The 18,912-nt window shown below is 40.4% G+C and overlaps 1 protein-coding gene across 5 annotated transcripts; it reads left to right on the top strand.

Annotated features, from left to right (window-relative positions):
* The first annotated feature begins 6,041 nt into the window (after positions 1–6,041).
* On the top strand, positions 6,042–18,572 carry ZFP62 (ZFP62 zinc finger protein). 5 transcript variants are annotated; one of them, XM_040454364.1, is made up of 4 exons: positions 6,124–6,149; positions 7,680–7,786; positions 13,488–13,774; positions 14,701–18,572. In XM_040454364.1, coding segments are annotated over exons 3-4 (2,784 nt in total). In that variant the 5' UTR covers positions 6,124–6,149; positions 7,680–7,786; positions 13,488–13,773; the 3' UTR covers positions 17,484–18,572. The 5 variants fall into 5 exon arrangements, with proteins under 5 accessions (XP_040310295.1, XP_040310298.1, XP_040310296.1 ...); XM_040454362.1 differs by lacking the exon at positions 6,124–6,149 and having other exon boundaries at positions 6,900–7,786; XM_040454363.1 differs by lacking the exon at positions 6,124–6,149 and having other exon boundaries at positions 6,900–7,786; positions 13,496–13,774.
* Positions 18,573–18,912: the final 340 nt, after the last annotated feature.

The following is an 18,912-nucleotide window of genomic DNA, read 5'->3' on the forward strand; positions in this document are numbered from 1 at the left end:
AACCCTCGTGTATAGCACTTTTAATATATCATGCCACTCCCTTCTAGCTTGCCAAGTTCCTGTTGAAAAATCTCCTGTAGGTTTATGGGTTTTCTGTTGGTAGTTGCTGATTTTTTTGTCCTGTGGCTTTTTAATTTTTTTCCTTATCACCATATTTTGCAAATTTAATTACAAATATTTTGGTGTGGGTCTGTTTTTGTTCATTCTGATGGGAGTTCTCTGTGCCTTCTGGATCTGGATATCTGGATCTATTTCCTTCCCTGGATTAAGGAAGTTTTCAGCTATCATTTGTTCAAATAAATTTCCTGCCCCCCTTTCTCTCTCTTCTTCATCTGGGGCTCTTATAATATGTATATTATTAGGTTTGATGCAGTCACTGAGTTCCCTAGGTCTATTCTTGTTTTTGCACAATTCCTTTTTCTCTCTTTCATTCAGCTTCATAACTTTCCACTATCCTGTCTTCTTAGTCATTAATTTGTTTCTCTGCTTCTTAGCCTGTTGTTCATTCCATCAAGCATGTTTTCATTTATTATGCCCTTTATCTCTATGTTATTCCTATCTCTGTATTAAAGGGTCCCACTCACGTCTTCCACTTTTTCCTCAAGTCCAGTGAGTTTTCTTATGATCATTGCTTTAAATTCTCTATCAGGCATGTTACTTATATCTCTTTCACTCAGATCTCTGGCCATGCCCTTGTCCTGTTCTTTAATTTAGGATAAATTGCTCTTTCTCCTCATTTATGTGTCTGTTTATGTAGATTAAGAAAGTCAGCTATGTTTTCTGCTCTTGAAAGTAGTGACTTTATGAAGAGGTCCTGGAGTGCCTGCCCTGTAGTATAGTGTCTTCTGTTCACCAGAACCTGGCACTTCAAGTGAATATCCTATGTGTAATGCTTATTGCCCTACTGGGTCTCAGTCACTTTTCCTTCAGTGCAGTTGTTCTTTGCTGACAGTCTTCCTGTTGTGGGATATGCTTAGTCTCTATAGTGTTAGTAGGACCCAGGCAGACCAGCTCTGAGGGGGTGTGTCTGCTGTGGAATTTGGGAGTGGGGCAGAAATGTAAGCAAAATTTGAATTGGGCCACTAGTCCTATGACAGATCCCTGGAAGTGCTGCAGTGGCTGGAGGCTAAGTGCCAGGGCAGCCATGTGCACAAGGCTGGGTATGGCGCATATCAATGGTCAGGCATGGCGTGGGACAGTGGCTGGAGAGGCTCAGCTGGGCGTAGCATGGAGGCTGGGCAGGATGTGCTGTGGCATCTGTGCACCAGGTGACTGGGTGGGATGCTGGCATGGCTTTAATAAAATTTACCCCAAGCCCAGGGCCGAGGCTAGCAGGCTTGGAGTGGGCTAGTCTTTAGGAGAACTTGTGGGCTTGGCACACTGCTGGAAAGTTAGGTAGCAAGTGTTTGTGCAGCCCTGTCTCCCACAGGTGACTCTGTGTTTATGTTTGGGCTGGGGAAGAAAAATGACACCTGCCAGCTCCCCTGTTTTTGGAGAAATCTCCTAACACACTCTGAAAGCAGTGTGAACATATCTGTCTCCCATTTGCGCCTGGTGTTGCGATAACTGTTGTTTTCATGTTGCCTCTCCACACAGGCTGCTGTCTCTTTAAGGGTGGCAACCCAGCTATCACTCACCCTCCCAGCCTGCCCAGTGTTGAGAGAGCTGACTTAAAGTTCCAGGCCCCAAGTCCCACTGTTTTCACAAACTCAAGCAATTCTGCCTCTCTGTGTTTGTTTTTTGTTTTTTTTATTTAAATTTTAGTTTACAGTGCAGTATTGGTTTCAAGAGAATTCAGTGATTCATGACTTTACATACAACACCCAGTGCTAATCACAAGTGCCCTCCTTAATACCAATCACCCGTGTAGCCCATCCCCCACACACCTCCCCCATCAACTCTCAGTTCACTGTCGTTAAGAGCCTCTTGTTTGTTTCCCTCTCTTCTCTTTCCCCCCCTTCTCCTATGTTCATCTGTTGTTTATTAAATTCCACATATGAGTAAAATCATATGGTATTTGTCTTTCTCTGCTGACTTATTTCACTTAGCATAATACACTCTAGTGTGCCCCATGTGAGCTCCTGCTGTGAGGGTCCATTTCTCTGCCTTTTCCATGCACATAGCTCCCTCACTAAGGGCAGCCTCCCTCTACTTTTCTGAATTTCCTAACCTTTCAGCTGCAGTTTCTTCTCCATATTTGGTTGTGGAGTATGTTCTTCCAGTCTTCAGATTGCTCTCTGGTTTATTGACTTGGATGTGGATGGTACCTGGTTATAAGCATGGGGTGGGGTGAGCTCAGGGTCCTCCTAGTCCACCATCTTTCCACGCTCCTCCAATTTACCCTTTTTGATATAAAAAACAAATATTTTTTCCATTAGTCATTCTTTTTTTTTTTTTTACCTATGGTTTTGCCATACAAAAAATATTTTATTTCTATGTATATGAATTACTCTTTATTTTTATGATTTCTAGATTTTGTGTTATGGTAGAAAAGAATACAAAACAAAACCTTCTCCACTCCAATATGATCAAAGAAATCTCCTGTGTATGGGTGTGTAGTGTGGCCTTGTTTTGTTTTGTTTTTCCTAATACTTTTATGGAGGTGGGGAAGAAGCAGTATTTTTTCTATTACTTTTATGGATTGTTAGTGAGAGCACATTTTACATCTTGGATACATCTGGCGTTTACTCTGGTATAAAGACTTGTGTTTTAAATCCAACCTTATTTTTCCTTAATGCTTCATAGTTGTCCTTATACCACCTTTTTCCCACTGATTTGAAATGCTACCTTTATCAGATACTAAACACTTATTTAGGTTTATTTTTAGGCTTTGTGTCCTAGAATTACACCAGTTTGTTAATATGCTGTAATAGTACCCCACCGCCCCCCTCCTCGTAGTCACTTGTATTTTTTTTCCTAGGCATTTCCTAGCTAGAAACAATCAATCTTCATTTTTCCACATGAACTTTAAAATCAATTGTGTGTTGCTTAAGAAGATTTTGTTACTATTGTTTATTGGGATCATAGTTAAATATTGATCTAGAGAGAACTGACATCATTCTGATACCGAATCTTTCCACTCATGCAAATAGTGCATCCAAGAATCTTTCCATAAGTTTAGTTCATTGTTTGCTTTTTTTCATTTTCCAGCTGCATTAGGAAATAATGATAGTGATGGGTTACATCCTTGTCTGATTCTTTATTCTTCTTGCCAACTATTCCAAGACTTGCATACAACACCCAGTGCTCATTACAACTGTCCTCCTTAATACCAATCACCCATGTACCCCACCCCCCATCCACCTCCCCCATCAACTCTCATTTTGTTTTCTGTAGTTAAGAGCCTATTGTTGTTTCCCTCTCAAAAAGCTTTTGCACACTATTTTTAGAGCACTGAATCGTATTTTTTAAAGAGACTCAGTTGGAAAGAACCTCTTTCCAACAGAAAGATTGGTTAACAACAGAAGAGTTAAGGAGATCATAGTTCAGTGGAATATCACAAAGAGTTGTTACATGGAAAATTGTATGGTATAATATTTGTAAAAACACTATATAAAAATTGCATCTATAGTGCTATTACAACCATTTGAAAAAGATCTGCAAATTGGCAATAGAAAAGGAAGTTAGACATTAATAGTGGTTGTCACTAGGTAGCAGGATTAAAAGTAGTTAGTTTTCCTAATTTTTCTTTCTTTTCCAAATTATAGTGAGCTCGGTACATATGTTAAAATGGGAGGAGAACTTTTATTTTAATAATTTGTGACCCAATTCAATGACTAAAAATGGAGTTGGAAGTAAGCCCCTGTGGGCATAGCTTAACATTAATCTGTACTTGAACTACTTCAAAGGAGACAGATGAGCTGGAAAGCAAGAGCAACCTCAGGAGGTCATAGCTGTACCTATTGGGTTCTTAGAGCCGCGTTGTCAAATAGAACGTAATGTGAGTCTTGTGACTTCCAATTTTTTGGTATACACATTTAAAATAAAAAGAAACAGGTGGAATTCATTTTAATTATATATTTGTTTTACTTAACCCAAATAAAACCAAAATATTATTTCAGCATCTAATTAACATTAAAAATATCATTTTACATTCTCTTTTTCTACTAAATCTTAGATATCAGATGTGGATTTTATATTTACAGCACATCTTAATTTAGATTAGCCACATTTCATGTGCTTAATAGTCATATATAAATGATGGCTTCCACATTGATCAGTGCAGATCTACACACTCTGCTCTGATTTGTAGATATCCATAAAACACAGGTACTGGAAAAGGGTAGTGTGTGTGTGTAGACACAAGGCCAAACAAAAGGTGTCTAAAGTGTGACAAAGCTCATGGAGGAAAAACCGTTAGTTAAAGTAAAAATCACCTTAATTAAGATGATTTATGTGGCTTCCCAATGATCCCCCCCACCCCCCACCTCCACCCCCCACTACCTTTCATTGGGCAAAACCTCCCAACCTGGACATAAACATTAGGCACCTTGCTGCCTAAAGAGAAAAATCCAGTCTTCCCTGCCATGGGTGGCAGGTTAACTAACACCAACAACCTTTAATCTGGTTATGTGAATTCTTCTGGCGGCACTGCCTGCATCAACTTCTACAGCAATGCTGTCCAATACAGAGGACATTAGCTACGTGTGGCTATTGAAGTTAAATGTGATTAAAAATTCAGATCTTCAACGGCACTAGTCACATTTCAAATGCTCTGTATGTTGGCCAGGCTATACCGATTGGGGTAGATGTAGGGGAATCGACTCTCAATTCTTAACTCCAGCAAGTGCTTTTCCCTAAACCTGTGCTGCGTTCAGAAGGGCCTGGGGCCCTGCTCCTTCCTATGGTCTCCCTTCTTCTCTAACAGAACACACCTCGCACTGGCCCAGACTCACCCTGAGTTGCGCCTTCTTGCATGGAGCCAAAGCAGATCAAGAACCCATTGCTACAAGGAAGCACCTTCTATTCCCTCCATTTACCTTGCACCTACATCTATAAAGAATAAAAACTGGACACAGAATTGATGCTGAATACCGGCTCACTACAGCGATAAGTGAAATTCACCCAAGTACTTTGCATAACTTGAACTGTTTTCAAAAATCGATCTTATTAAAAGTTTGCTTCCAAAACATTTTATCTTTAGTCTAAGAACTGATCATTGAAATTTAGCAATACATATAATTTTGCTAATAATCCAGAAAACAATTAACACTTGAGTGAGAAAAATACGTAAACTTCTGATTCCGTTACGAAGATGGATGCTAGAGAAAACAATACAATTTAAAGCATTTAACTTTTTTACATTAGGCTAACAGTGAGACTGAAAATATTTCAGGTGAGAATAAAAATCTCATGAGGGACATAAAATATAGGTTCAAGGAAAAATCTGAAATGATGTAAATTTTCCGTTAAAAGCGAATGATATTAAATTGTGGGTTCAGAGTCCATTGTATTCGTCTAAAATAAGAGGTTTTTTTTTTTAAATGTCAGCACAGTGTGCCAAAAATTTTTCTTTGCAATTACGTAAACCTAAGATGAAAAATATGCAGATGTTACTTAAAAAAAAAAAAAGGGATCTCTTTCAAAAGTCCTTCCAGGCCGGGGTTCCAGCCCGGTCCTGGGGCGCTTCCGACGCGCCCAGCGTTCCCATAGCCCAGGCGCTTCGCAGGACGCTCTTCCGGGCCGCCGCGTCTGCCCCGGCCTACCTCTCGGAGTGGGCGGTCGGAGCCCACCGACTCGACGCTCAGCTCCGCCTCCTCCCGGGGGCGGCCCCGCGCCTCACTCGGTAAAGTGTTCCGTGTTCAGGTAGAGTCGTTAGGTGTTTATTCTACCTAGCCCCTCATTTGCCTTACTGTCATCCCTACCCTGGAATATTAAGTCCACAAAACCTGGAAGCGTCTCCTCCTGTCTCCCGGCTGCGGCCCCAAACCGGCTACAAAGCAGTACAGAAACTAGCTTCGCCCCGCGCCCACGCCCTCCGAACGCACCACGGGTCACGTGCCCGAACGGAGAAATATCATCGAGTCCGTCCTCCAGCCTCCCAGAGAGGACTCGGAAGTGCCTTAGAGCCAGCGCGGGCCCTTCCGGCCGGGCCGTCCGCGCTTTTGTCCCGCCGGCGGCCGGGCTCCCGCGGAGCAGCCACACAGCTAGTACGTGAGTTCGCGGCTGCCGGCGCTTCCGCCCCGGGCCCTCGCCTGCCACGCCCTTCCCTTAGTGGCCAAGTCTTGGCTGCCCCTTGGGTCTTGGGCGGGATATGGAGGGAAGCGTTCCCCCTTCCTATACACACCTCAGGAGGCACGTTCCGGGGGGAGTGGAGCGGAGGGAAGACCTCAGGCCAGCCGAGGGGTGTGGGGAGTGCCCCTGGAACAGGCTGGTCTCTCTCTGGGCCCCAACTCCGGCCGTCCGAGCGGCCAGGGCCGGGTTGGGGTTGCCCAGCGTCCGGAGAAAGACTGGGGCCTGGCTCTTGTCTTTCTGTACTATTCGCTGCTTTCTCGGGCCGGAGGGGAGTCCTGGACATGAGCCCGTTAAAATAATTCCCCTGGTGTGACTCCCCCTTGCAGTTAAGTTTGGCCCTAGGACGTGAGAGTGATTATGAGCGTTAGAGGGACCCCTAGGGGTGATCTGCTTCAGTACTCCCCGCTCCCCCCCCCCCCCCCCCCCCCCGTTTCTTTCCTTGGTTGGGAAGTTGAGCGGTTGCAGCCACAGGTGCAGATCCAGCCCCGGGGAGGAGCTTCCAGACACTTGCTCTGGGGAAGCTCACCCGTGTACCGACTGGGGTACGACCAGAGGAGGCGGCTTGCCGTGGACTCTGAAAGTTGAGGAGTTGACTAGGTAGGGGGAATATGGAAGAGGCTTCTAGACTCAGAGACGACCGGGATGTGAAAGATGAACGGGAAGTGCCAGGGCTGGGTGTGCTGCTCTAAAAACGTTTAGACCAGGTGGCCACTAGGTTGTTTTCTATTTGAAAGCCCTAGGGTTTTGTTTTGTTAATAATTTTCTAAATATGTTTACTAATATATTTAATACTCCTATGGTTTAGATGTTTAATATAAGCAGTTATCAGTGACAAGGTTTGCTCCCGCTCAGTCATCTTCTCATGCCCAAACCCCTAGACAGTTACATTTGTTAGAGTGTAACCATCCAGTTTGTTTATGCAAATACTGGGCAAATGTGAATGTAGTTAGTTCCCCTTTTTTCCCAGAGGTGATAGGGTCTGCTCCAAAGTTCTGTCCCCTTGCTTTTTTCCTTCTACTGTATTTTAGGCATCATCAGAATACAAAGAGCTTTGAAAACAACAACAAAACAGCACTGTGGTAACAGATTGACTATTGTTTGAGTGTTTTTAATATTCCATATTTCTTTAGATCTGTTTGGAGCCATTTGGGTTGTTTTCAATTTTTTGTTACTTCATCAATGATGCGCTCAATGAGGTTCTACTAGGACATACTTTAGCAAGGGTTTTTAAAGAAGGGATCAGTCAAAATAATTTTTGTGTTACATTAACTCAGCCAGTTACTGGTAAATTGTTAAACATGCCAAATCATTATTATAACAGTTCGTGTAGAGTGCTTAAAGAACAAATAAGACCAAGTAGGTTTTCTCTCCTGATATTGTGTTTATGATGCTTATTAGCTTTATGCTAGCCTAATAATCTAATTCTGTTAATGACTCCCTTCCAGCCAGTCTCTGCCCATTTAGCTTCAGAAAATCTCTCAGTCTCCCTTTCAGAATCTCCTCTGCTTACCTTTTTCCTCAGGATGACTAGAAATCTCTTCACCACTACCAGGTATGAGAATGTTCTATTTCATTTTTTACTTTAAGGAAAAATCACCTCTCATCATTATTTCTACTTTTAAGCAATAGAACCAACTCATGTTAACCATTTACAATGCTGATATTCATAAACTAAATGCAATAATAACTAAAGCACACATATTCTCTCTATTCATCTGTATTCCTTGATTCCATCTTTCATGTGTCTCATTCTCCAATTTCCTAGGTATTCTTTCTTCTGAATTGGTAAGAATTTTGTGCTCACATGTCTTGTTTTTTTGGTCATTTCCAAGCCAAATATATAAAAAGAACTTAAGGTACAGAATCCTGATGTGACACTTGATGGCAAATAGACTTGTGGAATGTTTGGTATTCTGGAAATCTAGAGTAGCTGCTGATGCATTGCTCATTACAGCCTGTTAATAGGCAGGACTTTTTGGCCAGAGTAAGCCACGATTCTTTTGTGAGTTGTCCAGTATCTTTAAGAAGGGGCGTCTGACTCTTTTGTGCAGGGACAGCAAGAATTAAGGGCAGGTTCTTATTATGTGCAGAGGCTTTTTTGGGCATTGATAGAACATGAATGACAAGTACCAAGGAGTTCAGAGGTGGTAGGATGTGTAATTTGGACGGAGCAGATGGCATTCTAAAGCTAGCACTTTTGACCGATGTTACCAGACTGTTGGGTCATGCTTCCTGCTGACAACTAGAGAGGAGTTAGAGAGGAATTTAAATTCCATTTAGTTAACGTACAGTGTAATATTAGTTTCAGGTATACAGTTTAGTGATTCAGCACTTCCATACATCACCCTGTGCTCATCATGACAGGTGCACTCTTTAAGCCCCGTCATCCCTCCATTGCCCCCATCCCTCATCCCTCTCCCTTCTGGTAACCACCAGTTTGTTTTCTTTAATTAAGAGTCTGTTTCTTGAACTTTTCTTTTCTTTCATCTCCCCCTCTCTCTCTTTCTCTCTCTCTTGCTCCTTTGCCCATTTATTTTGTTTCTTAAATTCCACAGAGGAATGAAATCATATGCTATTTATCTTTCTCTGACTGACTTATTTCACTTAGTGTAATACTCTCTAGCTCCATCCATGTCATTGCAAATGGCAAGATTTCATTCTTTTTTATGGCTGAGTAGTATTCCGTTTTATATGTATACCACATTTTCTTTATCCATTCATCAGTGGACAGACACTTGGGCTGTTTCCATAATTTGGCTATTGTAGATAATGCTGCTGTAAACATGGGGGTGTATGTATCCCTTTGAATTAGTATTTTTGTATTCTTTGGGTAAATACCTAGTACTGCAATTGCTGGATCATAGGGCAGTTCTATTTGTAACTTTTTGAGGAACCTCAATACTATTTTCCATAGTGGCTGCACTAGTTTGCATTCCCACCAACAGTACAAAAGTGATCCCCTTACTCTGCATCCTCCCCAACACCTGTTGTTTCCTGAGTTGTTAATTTTAGCCATTCTGGATGATGAGTGATATTGAGCATCCTTTCATGTGTCTGTTGGCCATCTGTGTGTCTTTGGGAAAATGTCTATGCCTGTCTTCTGCACATTTTTTAATTTGATTGTTCATGTTTTGGATGTTAAGTTTCTGTATATGTTTTGGATACTAACTCTTTATCCATACATAGGTAATTTGCAAATACTTTCTTCCATTCTGTAGGTTGCCATTTAGTTTTGTTGATTGTTTCCTTTGCTGTGCAGAAGCTTTTTATCTTGATGAATTCCCAATAGTTTATTTTTGCTTTTGTTTTTCTTGCCTCAGGAGACATATCTGAAAATAAGTTGCTATGGCCAATGTCAAAGAAGTTACTACTTGTGTTCTTCCTTAGGATTTTTATGGTTTCCAGTCTCACATTTAGGCCTTTCAAATCCATTTGAATTTATTTTTGTGTATGGTGTAAGAAAGTGGTCTACTTTCACACGTTGCTGTCCAGTTTTCTAACACCATTTTTCGAAAAGATTGTCTTTTCCCCCTTTGGATATTCTTTCCTGCTTTGGCAAAGATTAATTGACCATATAATTGTGCGTTCATTTCTGGGTTTTGTATTCTGTTCTGCTGATCTGTGTGTCTGTTTTTGTGCCAGCACCATAACTGTTCTGTTCCCTGGAGCTTTTTAATATTCCTTGAAGTCCAGAATTGTGCTGCCTCCAGCTTTGCTTTTCTTTTTCAAAGTTATTTTGGCTATTCAGGGTCTTTTGTAGTTCCATACAAATTTCGGGTTTGTTTGTTCTAGCTCTGTGTAAAATGCTATATTTTGATAGGGCACATGAGTCTTCTTGATTGGCTTTAGTAACCTCCTCCCAGACTTCAGGACTCGGTTCTCTCTAATTCATTTACCCACTGAAACTAGTATGAGTGATCTTTTTTCTTTTAATTTTTTATTATGAAAAAATTTAAACATACAGAAAAGTAAAATAGTACAATGAATTTCATACACCCATAGATCAGCTTCAATAATTATTTTAATTCTGCTACATTTGTTTCACCTTTCCCTTTGTATTTTTCCTGTATTAAAGTTTTTTAAAGGAAACTTCAGACATAATGCCATTACATTCTAACATACTTTCAGTCTACAAACAAAAATGACACTTCTAACAGCCACAGTGCCATTATCATACCATCCTAAATTCTGATTCCTTGATATTATCCAACAAAGGTTGGCAAACTGCTCGGTGCTGCATTCTTGTAGGTGATGTGTCGTCAGGATGTCACTTCGGGAAGCACATAATGTCAATCTGCCTCCATTGGTGATATTAATTTACCACAGTTGGCCAAGACATTGTCTAATTTCTCTACTGTATAATTACTATTTTTCCCTTTCAGTCTGGGGTGAATATTTTAAGATTGTGCATATGTACTGCACCTTCTCAAAATTTCCCCTAGATTTAGAATCCAGTGATAATTCTGCCCTGATCCAGTCTTTGCTCTGATAGTTGCAGAATACTAATTTATTTTCAACTCTACTGTTTTCTTCACGTATACTAACTGGCCCTGGCATTCTCCTGTAAGTAAGCAGCTTCTCTTTCTCTCCTGTTTATGTATGGACTCATGAAATCCCATTTTCAATGGTGTGAAGTTCATTACTGTACATAATTATTATGGAGCCTAAAATGTGTGGCCAGGCTGGCTTGTGGTCTTATGACATGTCCTGTCATTTTTAAGCATCTCCTTACTTGTTGGCATAACAAGATGCCCCAGCTCACCTTGTGTGTATCCTGCCCTAGCCTAGAATCTGCCATTTCTCTGAGGAGCTGTAGTTCCTTTTAGTAGGTAATGATCGTAGAGACTAAGAACAGGGTGCTGGATGTGCTTATTACCACTAAGATATTTTTTGCTTCTTGGCTTTTCAGCAGAGAGCTAGGGAATATGTGTGCATACCTGTGAATACACAGACATGTGCACACACACATATATATGTTTAGAAATCATGAATTCACACTGATCTCTGATTCATCCCTACAGGTTCTTTCTTGTCTTCCCCTATTCCATATTTTTAGGTCTCCTCTTCCTCCAGGAGAGCCTTGGCTTGCAACTAAATCAACATATTTACTCAATCCCCCACCACATCTAAAATTGTTTCAAAATTACTTTGCCAACAGGGCACCTTGGGTGGCTCAGTCAGTTAAGCTTCTGACTTCAGTGCAGATCATGTTTGTGAGTTCGAGCCCTTCATTGGGCTCTCTGCTGTCAGCACAGAGCATGCTTTGGATCCTCTGTCCCCCTTTCTCTCTGCCCCTCCCCTGCTTGTGCTCTCTCTCAAAAATAAACATTAAAAAATTATAATAATTTTAAAAAATTACTTTGCCCATATCTTGGCAGAAAACAAACCTGCTTAAAAAGTGTTCAGTTGTTGACAATAAATTTCATATATTAAAAAAAAAAAAAAGTGTTCAGTTGTTTTCAGTGCTTCCCCACCACTCCCTCCTTCCCAAGACTGAAAAGTAGATAGTCACATATTATGTAATAATTGTGTGCCTAAGTTACATGGGTTAGTTGTTTGTTTCTTTTTGTTCCCTTCCTCAGGTTACAGTTTGTTTTTGTTCCCTTCCTGTGGTTACAGTATTCATGTCAAACACAAATGAGTTCATTTGTTTCCGTTTGCTTTCTGGTTTAGCTGCTTTTCCTTTTTGTAATTCTCACTGATTTAATTTTATTCTTTGAATATGCAGCGTATTATCATGCTTCCATAAGTAAAAACTGTGCAAAAAGCTGTTCTTAGAGTGTCTGTCTTCCCTATCATTTTGCACTGTCCTCCCCACTCCTCCATTTACAGGTAATGGGGCTTTACTGATTTCTGGCTTCTCATTACTATGAAGATAAGCAGATATATGCTCATTTTCTTATTTTTCTTCCTTATATATAAAATGTAGCATGTATGCTTTTTTTCCTCTTTACATCCTGAAAATTGCTCCCTCTCAATCAATTTATAGAGATGTTCCTAATTTTTTTTAGTACTCCATTGCGATTATGTGCCATAGTTTATTTAATAGATCTTCTATGCTTGGACGTTTAGGTAGTTTTCCAAATTCTGTAGTTACAAATAATGCTACCATGAATAGCTTTGTGCACATATGCTTTTTTGTATTGTTGGAAGTGGATCTTCGGTATAAATTCCTAAATGGGATTTCTGGATTGAAGTGTAAATGCACACAGTTGTGTTAGATATTGGCAAATGCCCCTCAACGGGGCTGATGCCAATTTGCATTCCCATTAACATATGAGAGTGCCTGTTTCCCCAGCAGCCTCACCAACAGAGTGTATTGTCAAGCTTTTAATACAACAGATGAGAAATGGTATCTTAGTGTAGTTCTCATTTGCATTTCTCTTATGAGTGACATTGAAAACATGTTTGCAGGACATTTTAATATTTCTTTTTGTGAATTGTTCATTCTTGCAAATTTTTCTTTTGAACATTTTTCTGTAGGAATTTTAGTCTATATTTTTCAACTTTTGAAAATTTTTTGTATGAGAGATATTAGCCCCTCTATATGATGCACATGGTAAATATTTTCTTTCATTTTTGCCATTTCTCAGTTTTGCTTATAGCATTTTTGACATGTAATTTGTATTTATACAAATTTATCAATCTTCTCTTATTGCATATGAGTCATAGTTTGAAAACTTTTTCTGTAATCAGATTATAGAAACATTCACTCATGTTTCCTTCTAGTACTTGTATGGCATCACATTTTTATAATTAGAGATCTGCTGCACTTGGAGTTTATTCTTGAGTATGGTGTAAAGAATGAATCTGATTTTATCTTTTTCCAATGGTTTTATAGTTGTTCCAACACGATTCTAAATACCATCTTTGCCTCAATAATTTGATCTGACATCTTTATCATATGCTTGATTTCTGTGTGTAATTAGGACTATTTTTGGACTTTCTATTCTATTCCATTTGGCCATACACCAGTACCATGCTGCTTTATTTATAGAGGCTTTTTGGTATATTTTAATACCTAATATGGCTAGTCCCCCCTTATAGCCCTTCCTTTTTTGTTTTTCTCTATCAAGTTTTGTGTATTTATTTATTTTTTTAACTTTAAGTAGGCTCCGTGCCCAATGTGGGGCTTGAACTCATGACCCCAAGACCAAGAATTGCATGCTCTACCAGCCAGGTGCCCCTTTTATGTTTATTTTAGAGGATTTGGCTTTATGGCTATAGGAACTTGAACATCTTTCTTTCCTGAGGGCTGAAGATGAATAGAGGTGGATGGGCCAAGGCCAAAGGGAATGATGGAGCATGGTCCCTGATAAAAGATGTGCTGCAGCTGATGATTATGGGATTCCACTGCCTGTCCTCACATTTCAGCAACATGAACTACTCTGCCCAAAGTAGTAGAGACAAGTAGAGTACTTTCAAGAGGAACAAAGAAGCCCTGCTTGAGCCCTAAAATCTGTTCTAGGAAGGAATTTACCTTTCCTGAGTCCTGTGCTTTATACCCAGGTTCCAACTCCAATCAAATAACCCGACCTCAGTAAGTAGTAATAATTATGCATATAGTACTCACCAAGTAGTTGGCATTGTTCACAACACTTTATATATGTTATCTCACTTAATATTCATGTCAGCCCCATTGCCCTCATTTTACAGATGAGGAAACTGGCACAAAGAGGGTAAATCACTTTCTTGAGATCATGCGGTTAAGTATTTGAATCCAGGTAGTAGTATTTCCTTTGCTTGGTGGTTTGCATTTTAGCTTCTAATCTTTGATATGCTCTGACTGCTGTTAGTCTGTTCATAAAGTAAAAATGATGCATCTTTGCCTGGCAGGCTGGATGGAGCATGCTCTTCCATGTAGAATTCCTCCCTGACTACCCACTTTCCAGGGTCAGGTTTTCCTTGGAGGGAAAGTCCAACAGGCCAAACCAACTCCACAAAGCTGTAGTTTGCTTTCTTTCTCATGTCTCTCATGACTATCTTCATGTTTTCATTACCGTCTCCCCAGTACCTCCACCTAGGTGCTAATTTCTTCTCTTTTTTTTAGCTTTATCTGTTTAGTTCTGCTGATTATGTCTTCTTACCTTTTGTCTTATTAATCTTTCTGTTTCCTCTTATTCAGAGATTTGTTCTACCCTCTGTTTTTTCATGACTAGGTGATGATCGTCTGTGGTCCTGTGCATCATTTCAACCCATTTCATTTGCCCTCCTACTAAACTGTCATGCAAGAATAGAAAAACTCTTTGTTCCATTGAAAATCCAAGGCTCTAACATTTTAACATCAGCTCCACAGGGGTAGAAATCTTGGCATGTCCCTTTTTGTTCCCTGCAGTTAAAAATGGTACCTGTCACACAGCATGCAGTCAGTAAATATTTGTCAAGTGAATGAGTGAATTTGGATGTAATTTTTCCAGTGTCTTCTAAACAAAGTGAACAGGTATCATTTTCGTTTTCTTGATTTAGTGTCACATTTGAAGACGAGGGGCACTGAGAATGAGGAATCAACTGAAAAGTATGGAAATGATGGAAATGCAGAATCTGTGTGGCCAAAAGTGGAAAGTTTTCACAAGGATCATATACAGGAATCTAAGGTTGGTGAAACTTGTGATTGGGATAGCAAGGTAGAAAGTCGATTGGAAAATCCGGAGGGAAAAAGGAGGATGGAAGACAAAAGTGGCACCAGGGAAAAGATTGGCAAAGCCAAGAACACAGCAAATATAAAGATGGAACAGGAAGATGAGGCATCTGAGAAAAGCTTGTATCCAAGCTCAAAACATATTACACACCAGACTGTCCCTATAGAACAGATAAGCAGTGAACAAGACAAATGTGTGGAGAACCTTAATGGAAACTCTCATCCTGGTCTACAGCAGAAAACCAGTGCTGCTAAGAAATCACACAGATGTGAGGAGTGTGGGAAATCGTTCAAATACAATTCACGCCTTGTTCAACATAAAATTATGCATACTGGGGAAAAACGCTATGAGTGTGATGACTGTGGAGGGGCTTTCCGGAGTAGCTCAAGCCTTCGAGTCCACAAACGGATCCATACTGGGGAGAAACCGTACAAGTGTGAGGAATGTGGGAAAGCCTACATGTCATACTCCAGCCTTATAAACCATAAAAGCACCCACTCTGGGGAGAAGAACTGTAAATGTGATGAGTGTGGGAAATCCTTCAATTATAGCTCTGTGTTGGACCAGCATAAGAGGATCCACACAGGGGAGAAGCCCTACGAATGTGGTGAGTGTGGGAAGGCTTTCAGGAACAGCTCTGGTCTCAGAGTCCACAAAAGGATCCACACAGGGGAGAAGCCCTACGAATGTGACATCTGTGGGAAAACTTTCAGTAATAGCTCCGGCCTTAGGGTCCACAAAAGGATACACACAGGCGAGAAACCTTATGAATGCGATGAGTGTGGGAAGGCCTTCATTACTTGCAGAACACTTCTAAACCATAAAAGCATCCACTTTGGAGATAAACCTTATAAATGTGATGAGTGTGAGAAATCATTTAATTATAGCTCTCTCCTCATTCAGCATAAAGTCATCCACACTGGAGAGAAACCTTATGAATGTGATGAATGCGGGAAGGCCTTCAGGAACAGCTCAGGCCTTATAGTGCACAAAAGGATCCACACGGGAGAGAAACCTTACAAGTGTGAGGTCTGTGGCAAAGCGTTCAGCTATAGCTCAGGCCTCGCAGTTCATAAAAGCATTCACCCTGGGAAGAAAGCTCATGAATGTAAGGATTGTGGAAAATCCTTCAGCTATAACTCACTTCTCCTTCAGCATAAAACCATCCACACTGGAGAGAGACCTTATGTTTGTGACTTGTGTGGGAAAACATTTAGGAACAATTCAGGCCTCAAAGTCCATAGGAGGCTCCATACTGGGGAAAAACCATATAAGTGTGATGTTTGTGGGAAAGCCTATATCTCACGCTCTAGCCTTAAAAACCACAAAGGAATCCATCTTGGGGAGAAGCCCTATAAATGTAGTTATTGTGAGAAGTCTTTCAATTACAGCTCTGCCCTTGAACAACATAAAAGGATTCATACAAGGGAAAAACCTTTTGGATGTGATGAGTGTGGAAAAGCCTTCAGAAATAATTCAGGCCTTAAAGTACATAAACGGATCCACACTGGGGAGAGACCTTACAAATGTGAAGAATGTGGGAAAGCCTACATCTCACTCTCAAGCCTTATAAATCATAAAAGTGTACACCCTGGGGAAAAGCCCTATAAGTGTGATGAGTGTGAAAAAGCTTTCATCACATACCGAACCCTTATAAACCACAAAAAAATCCATCTTGGGGAGAAGCCCTACAAATGTGATGTATGTGAGAAATCTTTTAATTACACTTCACTCCTTTCTCAACACAAAAGGGTCCACACTAGAGAGAAACCTTATGAGTGTGACAGGTGTGAGAAGGTCTTCAGAAACAACTCAAGCCTTAAAGTGCATAAAAGAATCCACACGGGGGAGAAGCCCTATGAATGTGACGTGTGTGGAAAAGCCTACATCTCACACTCAAGCCTTATTAACCATAAAAGTACCCACCCTGGCAAGACTCCCTACACATGTGATGAATGTGGAAAAGCTTTTTTCTCAAGCAGAACTCTATTAAGCCATAAAAGAGTCCATCTTGGGGAGAAACCCTTCAAATGTGTTGACTGTGGGAAGTCTTTCAATTACAGTTCACTCCTTTCTCAACACAAGAGGATTCACACAGGGGAAAAACCTTATATATGCGATAGGTGTGGAAAGGCATTCAGGAACAGCTCAGGCCTGACAGTGCATAAAAGGATTCATACGGGCGAGAAACCCTATGAATGTGATGAGTGTGGGAAGGCATACATCTCACACTCAAGTCTTATTAACCATAAAAGTGTCCACCGTGGGCAGCAGCCCTATAATTGTGAATGTGGGAAATCCTTCAATTACAGATCAGTTCTTGACCAACACAAAAGGATCCACACTGGAAAGAAGCCATACCGATGTAATGAGTGTGGGAAGGCTTTTAATATCAGATCAAATCTCACCAAGCATAAAAGAACCCATACTGGAGAGGAATCTTTAAATGTGATAAATGTGGGAAGTCACAGTGACACATCACAGAAGAGAACTCATGAGGGAGGGAATGCTCTGGAAGGGACCAAGATGAGCATATCTGTAGGAGGCAGAGCTTACCAAGTCTCAACTCAAATGGAAGAAAAACCTTATGAATGTATGAATATCATATGAATATGAGGTATTTGTTCATGGCTTATAATTTACATAGTATAAATGAAACTGAGTACTCTTCATTATGATCTTCAGTCATAGCCAGCAAGGAAGCCTGCAATGTCAAGGTAGTTGAGCCTTTATGGAACACAAAATAGTTGATACTGGGGATAAAACCTATCAAAGTGACAGAGTATTTGAAAAGCCTTCAAAGTAAGCAGACATTTCTGGACATAAAGCACATGGATAAGGAAAGGACTTCACTTAGAAGTCATATAGTCACCATCAGAAAGTTCATATTTGGTTAAATTGTGTGAATAGAAATGGGGGAAATTCAGCTATAGCTTTGAATCCCAATTATACATTGGTCAGTGGAAAAAATACAAGAATGGCCTCCAACAGGCAAATTCAGGGAGAGATAGGCTTCAGGGAATATATATTTAAGAGGAGTGATCGTGAAGTATAAGCTTGATATAACTGAATAATTTATGAGGGGTGATGACATTTTGAAACAAAATTGGGTTTTGTTGTAGGAAGAGTGGAAAATGTAGACGTGAATCTAACAGGAAATAGAGTCATTAAAAATGCAAGCTGATTGGATTATACTGTTGTAATGTTGTGATACATCAGTTGAATGGACAAAACTTTTTAAAAATTTCAAATGAGCCCCCTCAATGAATGATGAAGTGTGAGGAGTGAAAACCTCACACATTGTGCTACAAATGAAAGGTTCTACCATAGAGAGAAATTCAGCACATTACATAACTAATGGAACAGGTCTTCATGAATTTGCACCTGCACAAAAATCATTGACTCAGGGATTCCTATGAGTAGGAATGCTGAGAAGGTCATTGTATTGTAAGAGCTAAAAAGCTGAGTAGCTGTTGATAATAGAGGGATCAGAGGAAATTCATGCTTAATAATCCTGTTAAATGTTTGATTGTTTTGGAATGTGTTATTGTAAAGATTTCATGCACTACATGTGTGTCTTGTCTGTTGTAAAATGTTATGAATACTATGTTCAGGGCTCACTCTTTCTTGGCCATGAAGAGCCAGATGGTTGTGGTGAGGTAAGATGGAACTCCAATAAAGAAATTCCTCAAAAGTAAACAGACTGTGACTGACTTCAGATGGAGCAGTATGGCAGAGAAAGCCATTTGTCATATCTTTGTGGGGTAAGTTAGACCAGATCCAATGCAGGGAGGGCAGCAGGAGACTTATACCACGGGTCTAGTAGCTCAGGTTTCACAAGAAATTAGGTGGTGTCTTCACCAGGAGAAGTGCAAAATGGATTGATCCTCATACTGGGGCTGGATCATAGCTCCTAAGAATGGGCAGGCTGTGGGACTGATCTGTCACCACACAGAAATAGTTATCTTGGGGAAAGATAGAAATTAACAAAATATTTATTAACCAGGTAACTCAAAGGGTAAAAGGAGAGTCTTTTGAA

This window comes from Herpailurus yagouaroundi, unplaced genomic scaffold (genome assembly GCF_014898765.1).
Source record: "Herpailurus yagouaroundi ecotype Mexico unplaced genomic scaffold, PumYag 212, whole genome shotgun sequence".
Taxonomy (NCBI): Eukaryota; Metazoa; Chordata; class Mammalia; order Carnivora; family Felidae; genus Herpailurus; species Herpailurus yagouaroundi.